Source organism: Agelaius tricolor, unplaced genomic scaffold (assembly GCF_023055355.1).
Source record: "Agelaius tricolor isolate 1412-34295 unplaced genomic scaffold, bAgeTri1.0.p SCAF_6, whole genome shotgun sequence".
Lineage (NCBI taxonomy): Eukaryota > Metazoa > Chordata > Aves > Passeriformes > Icteridae > Agelaius > Agelaius tricolor.
Genome location: NW_027269266.1, coordinates 19,556,087 through 19,566,440, shown reverse-complemented (window position 1 = coordinate 19,566,440; position 10,354 = coordinate 19,556,087). Strand labels below are relative to the sequence as shown.

Sequence of the window (10,354 nt, the reverse complement as noted above, 5' to 3'; positions counted from 1 at the left end):
ACATCAGTACAGCCCAGGCTCCAAGCTGCCTTGGAAGACCCGGTGCTGCACCTCACACAACTTTCTGTCCCAAGCAGTACTGGGGGAGCAGCTTGCAGGTTCCCTCAGCAGCACTCCATTCCTTTTTTCTTGTAAAAAAAAAGGACAGAGAACAGTGATGAGAATCTCAGCAGCATCAACAACATGAACCAAGGGTATTGCAAGTGAAGGCCCTAAAGCAAATTTCAGACTTTTTTTGCTTAGTCAAATACCTGCTGTATCTGAATTGACACAAAGGAAATAAAAGCCTTTTGGAGCAGCTGGAAATCTCTCTGTATGAGGAGTTACTATCCACCACACATTCCAGCAGCTCCTGGTTACCCTAGAAGGGCCAGGGTGGGCTCAGATTACACAGGAGTGAAGTCCCTCCAGGCCTGCAAGCACTCCATATGCTGCATAACTGGAAATTTTTACATTTCCATAAAGATGGAAAGCAGCTATCCCCACAGCCTGAATGAGAGCTGCTGGGAGAAGGGGTAAGAAAGGAGAGCCAAACACACCACTTACTCCAGGGCTGCCTGTGCTCTGCAGCCCAAAGGCTATCCAGGGCACATTTTCAGCTTGAAATAAGAAAAGTAGTGAAATCTGGGCTTCAGGACAGCTTTAAGAGCAACCTGAAAAGCTGCCTGTAAACACAGCTGTGAGGCCTTCATCACTGCAAGAGGCTCAGCAGCTTCAGAACTTCAGGGTGCAAAGGAAATGCCATTCCAGCTCTCCTTGTTGGTCAAAGTGTTAATCTGCCTTAGTTTCCTTTTGAAAAACTATCAGTAAATCAAGTCACTGGTGAAATGCAGAGAGAAGAGGGGCACATACCCTGGCACTTTGCCTGTTGACTTTTTTCTCTTCATCAGGAAGCGGTGGCATCGGGTACGGGTATTTTCTGCTGGAAGCAATAGATCCAGTGGATGAAGACGGAGACTTTGCAGGAGACAGTGTCCTGAGATGTTGAAACACATGAAATAAATGTGATGTCTTTGCATTCTAGCACTGCAACAGCAACTGCCATTACTCTGAAGCTTGGTTCAGAGACAAGAATATAGCTTATTATTAGCTCAATATCAGGGGGATAAAATTGATTGATCAGTAGTCTTATAATTTCATTATATGAATAAAGGTATTTAGAGATTTCAGGAACACTGGAAGAAAAAAATTTGCTACGTCTTATTAGAATTGTATAACAAAAATTATTTCTTAAACTGTTTTATATGGTACTGTAATTAATCATTATGAAATTATTAAAAACCAAATCTGCAATTGAATAAATACAGAACTAAAAGCATAAAGCCTAAATAGAAACAGTAATTGTATAAATAAAAGCTGAACAAATGTCTTCTCCCAGTGACTAAATGGCAATTATGTGTCTTTATGCATATCTTACACATCTCCTAAATTGATACAAACATAGCAAATAAATCTATTGTTTTTGTAACATTAACTTACACAAATGCATGCATTTGGAGGCCAAACTGTTAGTTGTGAAGTAACAAAAGCATATACAAAGTGCTATTAACAAATTGTTATACATGCAAGCATCATACAGTGCATATTGTTCCAGCCAAAGAAAGAGTCTGATGAGAATATACAAAAATGGACTGATTAGTCAATGGCAATCAGCATTTCTGTACAAGGTGAGTAGAGTAAGCAGGAGCAAGTAAATGTTTGTATCACATGAAAGGCATTCTTTTCATGTCAATAAGGCAACAGCACATTATTGACTGAAATTTTATACCCAAGAAAAACTCTTATGCTTCTGTTTTGAGATTCTGCACTTTTCCCACTTGAGAGGTTCCTATTAGGCTCTAAATCTGGGCAGAGTAAAATGAAAAAAAGGCCTCAAAGTAGAAGAATTGAGCTATCCTGGCCCCCTTGTTCTCTTCTGCAGACCAAGGGCATTCACCACAGGAGGCCTCTTAATACTGCAAGCACATCACTCAACCCTCCCTGAGCACTGCTATCTATTCTGAGTTCATGTGTCCCTGAAGATGGAAACTTTCCATAATAATAAGTGAAATTTATTTACCTTTAAATAATTGTTCTTTTATTTTGGACTACTGTATCAGTTTGTTGTGACTGTAGCTCCCTCCAATAGCAGATTCTCTTGCCTCCCATACAAACAAAGACTGATGGTAGCCACAAGCAACAAGGTGTCAATGGAAATTATATGATGAGAGCTCTCCACTCTGGCTCATGATCCTCTAATGCCTCATGTGGTAGCCTCTAAGTTCAACAGCACTTAAGAGATTTGCATTGGTACAATTATCCAAACATGGAAGCCTGCATCTTCAGTACCTGCACATTGATTACCCATTAAGATGAACTGGACATACACCAATGTTTTCAGGAAGAAAAACCCTGAAACAGTTACTGCAGTATAAAACAAGGTTTCTGTATGTCCGACATCATGGATCTGGGCACCAAACTGTGCATGCAAGAAAACAGGTTAATTTAAAAACAAAATTCCAGAGATAGGTTGTCAACAGTGCCTTGCTGTTCACTATCCATACAAGTCCTCTCATCTCTGTCCCCACTTGGACTATCACTAATAAACTATTTGTGGATCTAGAATAAAGAATATAAGGAGAAGAGGGAGCGGGGAAAATAAGGAGAGCAGATTTTACATATTATTAGCAATCCAATTATTCACAAATTTTACCCTATTGCTGCAGTAGAATTTTAAATTTTCATTTTAAAATTTGCAACAGTGCACTTGGAGATCAGAAACAAGGAACTGGGCTAGTGGAATCTGACTTGGCAAGCCCTATCAGAAAGCTGTTTATAAGGTAGCACAGCCAGGGGGGTGGCACAGAATGAAGGCAGCTCCCATCTCTTTCACCACACCAGGCACGACACCTCCAACACACCACAGGCTCTTCACATTTTAATACTCTAAGAGAAGGCCACAGTGAGAGGAAAAGCCACATCCAATCTTCCTGTCCATCCATCTGAGCAGGTGATCCTGGAAGGAGTAATAATCCTCCGAAGGATGGGGCATCTTGAATATTTTCCCTGCAGGTCCTCTGACCAGGATCTCTAACTGATCCTTTCAGCCAGGAAGCTTTGCACCATAACTCAAACACAATGCTGCCTTTTCCAAAGATTTTGAAGGCCAAGCCTCCAGTGTAGCTGCCTACATATCCTCCTTCTCAAACCTCCTTTGCACTGCCTGCTCACCTGCAGTTTGCACATCACCTGCACATCTAACTGATGTGAGCTTTGCTGCCCAGCTGCAACTCTACAGCCAACACATCAAGAATGCAGTTGCACACTTACAGAAGTGACCTTGCCCTCCCCTCACAGGGCCTCACCACTTATTTTTGTTATAGAGTTATGTGCTGGTTTTTGTCATCTTTAGTGCCAGCTACTGAGACTGTGAGCATACTCAACTCAGCATATGCTCACAGATCTTACAGTGCATCTTCTGTGATAAACAACATTGTTTAAGGTGGTTTTGATCACCTTTCAGGTTGTGCCCTGCAATTGTGTATGTGCTGTGTATCCCAGATTTACATATACTTTAAATGAGAAAGGTCATGTCTGGCTCTTTCTCATTTACAGGATGGAGAGACAGCATTCAGGGACACTTGCAGATAATGCTGGGGTTAAAGGTAGGAAAACTTGGCAGTTTTGGTCAAGGGTGGAATCCACTTAGTTTTCACTAGGGTTTCAGTTCTCCTGCAATCAAATCCATTAGCTTTCATGCCAAATGTTGCTTCCAGCTGAAACTTAAACAAGAAACCAGTACACATCACAACAGAGATTTAGAGTTTTACTGCCAACCCCAAATGAAACCATGCACCTCACCTGCAAAAATTCTAATTTTTGAACAGAAAGCAAGAGAGAGTAGCCACTTTGTGTCTTTCTGTCCTGAAAGCTAAAACTAAGACTGTGTGGAGACCATTCTGTGATTCACAACAAGCACTGTGGCAGCAAGAAGACATCTGGAAGCAGTCCCTGCAGCCTTGGGCCTACCTGCTCCCCTCTTGTCCCTAAACAGCGAATGTTGGCCCACAAGAAACTGTGCAAAATGTGTCACCTGGTTACACAACTAAACATTTCACAATTTTGAGTGTCACTTTAACTGAACTCAAGGCAGATGGCCCTGACAGATCTGAACTGTTCATGAACTGTGGATGATTCTCTTTTGCAGACTGAAATATTGTAATGAAATTCAATTAACATTCAACCAGGTGAAAGCATTGCAAGCCCAAATATAGACCCTATCAGTCTAATCTGACCTTTGCTGCTGTGGATTCAGCTCTTTGCATGACATCATCAGCCTAGATCCTACACTAGGATCTAAAAACACTGGTGTGGCTAAACATTTTAAAGTAAGTTCCTTTTTAAAGCCACAGATGTGCACACATGTCCTCAGAAAGAGCAGCAGCAGAGGGGAGAGGAGGCTCATGGAGGGGCTGTAGAAGAGACAATGGTTAAGGCTTGAGCTGTCACTTGGAGCAGTGAACTATGCCTCAGAAGCAGGCACTCACATGCTTCAATGAACCCTTCTCCCTAACTCTTGAAACAAAACCCTGATCCTATTGACATCAGTAGGCATTTTTCATTATCTGCCAACAATAACAGTATTTTGCTTTGGTAATACAGAAAAGGCTTGTTAGTTTGTTTTTTATTTTAAGCACAGTCCAGAGCTGTCTCAGCAAGAGCAGCTTGCCAAGGGCTGGTCATGGCTCTGGCCTCAGCTGGATGCTCACAAAAGAAGGTAATGGAAATGGTCAACTAAAGAGGAACTGAGAAAAAGTCAAGGACACAAAAGAGCATTAGAAATAGGAGGGAAATGACAGCCTACTGTCTCCTCCTTCCACGCCCCTTCTTGATGCCCTTCTGATTTAGGACAGCCATTTTCCTTCTGGTTATGTGCTCTGGGTCTCCATCTAAAAAACCCTTTGCTTGTAAACCACTTTTGTATTTAAGTAACTCATAAAATATAACTTATTGTAAATACTTGCATTAAATCAAATGCAGACAGCTCAACACTTTAAAAGGTGCCTTCTAGTATTTTTTCTTTATCTACAGAAATGCCATGTTTGGGGTTTCTGGCAGTTTGTTTTCTGATTCCATCATGGCTCCATCAAGTATTTTAGATTCAGTGAGAATTCTGAGTAATCCTTAATCATATTTCAGAAGGTCAGCCTGTGCAGTGGACATTGTAATTGTCAGTAACAAGAATAAGCAGTAGTAGCACATTCATAAAATAATGTCCCTTACAGTAAAGCTAAATTCAGGGAGAGGCTTCCTGTCTGATTTTATTGCTGAGGTTATGTGGTTATAGCCTGGCACACAAAATTAAAATCTAGACTAGACTTTAAGCAGGAAAATGAGAGTTTCCTTCACAGATCTATTTTCTTACAGATGGGAATCCCACACTAGGGAGTTTTCTGATGCCAGACACACCAGCTACTATTATTACTATCATTATAAAAAGTAATTATATGAAATACCCATCAGACTTGCAGACTAGAAAAAAAAAATTACTAGGAAATCAGGTGTTAGAGAGACAAATTATGATTTATACAGGGTATTTGAAGTAGATGGAGAAAATCTTGGTGATGACTAATATCTCTATTATCTGAAAATCTGCAACTTTCCTAGAAAGCTTTTTTGTCATTTTTCCTTATTCTTTTCAACTCTTCCTACAACAGCACCAGTCATCAACATATTATTCCTAAAACTACAAGGAAACAAGCACAACAGGAGTATTACTTTCAGGACACATTTAAAAGAACAAAGAAATCAAAGATGATTAGCGACATGAATACTACTCAGCTAAATATCTGGTGTAAATGTCTTATCCTGGCACTCTAACTCATTAAATATTGTACCAGCTGGACAATGTGACTTCAGCTTGATGTTCTAGTTTAACAAGTAAGATCTGTTTCGTTCTCTTTGTGAATCACTTCACAGGCCCAGGCTCAAAACCCAGCCACAAGATGTTTTGACACACCATTCTTGGGAACAGTCTTTTCCTGCCCATGCTATCATTAAGCAAAATTGCACCTGATTTTTGTGGAGAAACTGTTAGTTCAACCTCTTGTAAACCCACAGCAACTCATCTCAAGAGATCTGATCTTTTGCCTTCCATAATGTGTCTGCAGAATATTTCCCCATGAGTACCTCATTTAATTAGGACAATTCAGATTTCTAAATTTATTCTAGTTGCTCTCTGATTTCTAAGGGTAACTGCTGCAGGCAGTGATTAGTAAGCTTCTGTGGTGCAAAAAATTTGATTTATGTTATATCTCTGCTGATATATAGCCTTTAAAACTCACATGGGTCAGCTTAATCCTTATCTACATGCCAAAAATGCTTGGTTTATCTCAAATACAATTAAAAATGTGACTCATTCAGTGTAACAGCTGAATACCCTCAGGGGCAGGGCATACTCCCATCAATTTAATCGAGTTACTAAATAAAAATATACTGATACTAAAAAATGAAAACCAAATTATGAGTACGCAAACAGATTTTTAACCCTGTTTAACTAAACCATTTAAAGTAACCTGTATTAAAATAGTGCTATCTTCATATTCCATCAATGTGTTTGTTTATGGCTACCACAGGGCTTCTGAGACAAAAACCCTGAAAGACAGGTATGGGGTTATGTTATGGTGGGCAGCTCTTGACCTTGCCTGAACAATAAAGGTCAAGAGGCTATTTTTAGAGAAGGTTTTGATAATAAAACACACCTCACCTCCTGTGTGAGTTTTCCTAATTTCAGCTTCCAGTGACCTTTGGTCATTATCAGTCTTAGCTGGCAAATCTAAAGGACCTCCCACACACACAGAGATTTTGCTCCATATGCAGTGATGTGGACCTCGTGATCAGGTAAGTGTTCAGCTGCTCCCTTAAACTACACAGCCTGAGGCTCTCTAGAAAGAACTGGGCTTAGATCTCCCCAGTTCTAGAACATGCTTGCTGAACTGCAGACACCAGACCTGGACCCTGTATCCCATCACTGAAACAACCAGACTCACCATACTCCCTGCCAGAATGCCCAGGCACCAAGAGACTTGTCTGATACCGACTGGCACCATCAAAACAATCTCCTGGAAGCCCTGGATTCTTGCATTGGGGATCTCTTCTCCCTTTTCAGGGCTGACAGGCCAAGGTTTACTCATTTTTCCTGTTTGTTCACTGGAAACCTATCCTGCAGCTTACTCTGTCTGTGATTTATGAGGTGTTGAAAACAAACAGAAAGGGTTTTAAAAAGTAACCATTTTATGGTGTTTTAAGACTTCAGGACATTTTTAGTTCTAAAAATGACTAAATTCTTACCCTGCCATTTAATGTCTGCCAGTGTTACTATTGGAATAAAAGTGTTTCATTAGTACCCTGTGATACAAGTCCTGTCATATTTTTTTTCCAAATGCACACTGTACACATTTAGCATATGTTTCTGTCCTGTTGCACTTTTATTAGGTCTACTTGTGTAGCAAACCTATTAAGATTCTATTTACTTGTTCTTACCATCCTTCACAGTTTTGGCTGAAGGTTTGGCTTATTATTCTTTTGATTTGTGTTTCTGTAACTATCTTCATTTTTTATATGTCAGCTTACAGCTTCATGGATTTTGTTCATGCATTTGTCATAAATTGTCTTTGATTCTCTCCTATGCAGGCTCATTTTTTCAGCTGATGCAGAGATCTGTATCAGCTGTGGGACTGTGTCTTTTGGGAATATACTGCAACATTCTCAGTCTCTTGATTCATGTCCAACAGGGGCCCAGCCTGATGCATGTGTTTTCTCTGTAACTTGGAACGTACCAGATAATGCACACTCTTCCCTTTCAAAAACTAGTTATATTTTTGGTTGAACCCTACCTCACTTGTAACAGATTAATTAGCAGTTTGACAATTAGAGCACAGAGTATATTCTCATAAATTTTGTTTTCCAATTAAAGTATATAAATTATTTCATTGCAGGCTGAAGGTAAAATACCACTACTTTTTAGTCTTTTTTAATTTAAATTTTAGTATGCACTATATAAGACAGTAGGTAGAGTCAATGTGTTATGAAACTACTTGCTTCAGTAAATTAAAATTCTATTTAAGTTAATAGTATTTTATTAGTGATAAATATGTCTCATGCCCATAAAACACTATTTGGCATAAAATGATGAGAAAGCTACTACAAGCTATAGATGATGGTGGGAACGCATGCACTACACACACCCTTTTCAATGGCTTCATTAAAACATTCAGAAAAAGAATTGTAAATTGCACATGAAGCCAAAAACAGACATCAAAATGCAGCAAAAGAAGAGGGGCCCTTTGCACCTAAGTAACTTGTATTGATTTATACAAGGTAGGAGTCCCAAGATATTTGTATATGCTGGAACAGCTCTAAAAAATGAGAATTATAGAATTAATTTACAAAATACCTAAAGTATGGTCCTTCTGTGTTTTTATTCACATCTTCTACCCACTTAGCTACATTATATTCTCTTTTGAACCATGGGTTTAAATACCTGCAGAAAGCAATGGAAGGAACAGAGAAAGCAGAAGAACAAGAATAGAAAATCTGAGAACACACAGCACAAGCTTAGCAAGGATGTCTTCATCCCCAAAATGCAAGTGAATATGGCAAATAAATCAGTATGGATTTGGGTGAGGACTAGGCAATGTGTACAACTGCATGAGAAAATCTGACCTACAACAAGACTCATATGTTTGCTTAATCTGGAAATTCTTTGGGATACATCATTCATTTAATGTCTTAAGGGTAAAATTCACTCCTATGCAGAGGGCCAGCATTAAGCTCATCGTTTGAACTCCCTCATAATCTCAAAATAAGGATGAAGGGGAATTTTGGCTTCAGTCATGATGTTTGCTTGCCAAAGACACACTTTTGCATCCATCCAGATAAATTGCAAGATAATGGCTAAAAGACCACAGAATCTTGGGCTTGACCCTTTTTATAGGAATGAACTTCAGCCTCATCATGTTAAAAGGTTTGCATTTTTTGCCACTATAGTGACAATTTTTACATTTACAGGCAAACAACCCTCTGATTTTTCAATGTTCATTTAGTTTGGCTTTAATGGAGGTAGGCTGCAGAGTTATCTCATATTTTACAGAAGCAATATTGACACCAAAACCACATTTTTTAGGAAAAAATGTCTGAGTTGTATACTCATATTAGTTACATGGAAAATTATGAAATAAAGATGATGTTTCATTATCTGACAACAAATTACCAAGGAAGAAGAAAACTTAATTTTTAACACATTTTTCCCAATAACAAGATAAGCAAATTCCTCCCCTTCTGTCATGTCAACAAAAAAGGGAGATGCAGAAAATAGGAGTCTGCCTGGACCAATTTAAAGTTTGTTCTTGTTACATATGAATGGCAACAATCAAATGATTATTTGTAATCACCATCTTTACACAATAGAAACTAGCACAATGAAATAGGAAACAAATTTTAATCAAGGGAAATGGGAAAGAAAATTCCTCTTTAAGTTATTTTTGATACTTCTGGTCCAGTTCTTGCCACCCTTATTTATGGAAGTGACTCCAATGACCTCACACATGGGAACAGGCCTTGCAAGTTATTGCTCAGATGAATAAAAGTTGGGCCAAATCATGTCATTCAACCCCCTCCATATTTCAAACAACAATGACAACAAAAGCAGCAGCACTTTTTCAACTTCTTTTGCTCCTTTTTTGCTCTGGAACGTCTCCTCCCCACCCCGCGCAAGCACAGCCACAGCTCTCAGAAAGGACTCGCCCTCAGCCACAAGTGCTTCTAGGTAGCTTCCTCAGCTCGCTTATCTATCAGGAATCGGGAGTGCTTTATGCTTTCCAGCTTGGGGTCTTAGAGAAAGAAAACATCAAAAGCAGTAGTGCAGCAAAACAGATGAACCACAAGTGAAGCAACAGGCTGATGCCAGCGTCACCAGGAACTAATGAACTTCTGCTTTAGCTTTGATTGTACATTTTCTTGTACTTGCTGCAATACTTTAAACTTGCGCTTTTTCAGTTGAAAGGGTCTTTTGGTAACCATGAAACACTCCCAGTCTGGCTTCCTGTATTAGAAAACAGTGTAAGGTGCTGTCAAAGCATGCAATTGTTGCACAACCATGTTGCAGGGTTTCCTGGGTCTGGGTGTATTACAGACCATCATTCACCACCTCAAGCCATCCGTTACAAAAAGATTAAACTCAAGTTACTGCAGACCACTACATGATACCATTGGAAAGCCCTCAGGCTGATCTTTCTGGCCACGTGTCCATTAGTAATGGCCAGAATCCACATTTCCTTTGGGTGAGAAATTCTGCTTTGAAACAAGGTGTCCTTAC

General features: G+C 39.4%; 1 protein-coding gene across 13 annotated transcripts in view; it reads right to left on the bottom strand.

Annotated features, from left to right (window-relative positions):
* The window catches only part of ADAM22 (ADAM metallopeptidase domain 22), a 132,058-nt gene that overhangs the window by 7,879 nt on the left and 113,825 nt on the right, over nucleotides 1-10,354 (bottom strand). For 7 of the 13 annotated variants that reach the window (XM_071428941.1, XM_071428943.1, XM_071428939.1 and 4 more), the window contains 2 exons: nucleotides 8,435-8,521; nucleotides 853-976 (listed from right to left, as the gene is read on the bottom strand). In XM_071428941.1, coding sequence (XP_071285042.1) covers nucleotides 853-976; nucleotides 8,435-8,521 — 211 coding nt within the window. The remainder of the gene's footprint in view (nucleotides 1-852; nucleotides 977-8,434; nucleotides 8,522-10,354) is intronic. The other 6 variants (XM_071428940.1, XM_071428944.1, XM_071428950.1 and 3 more) reach the window with 1 other exon arrangement.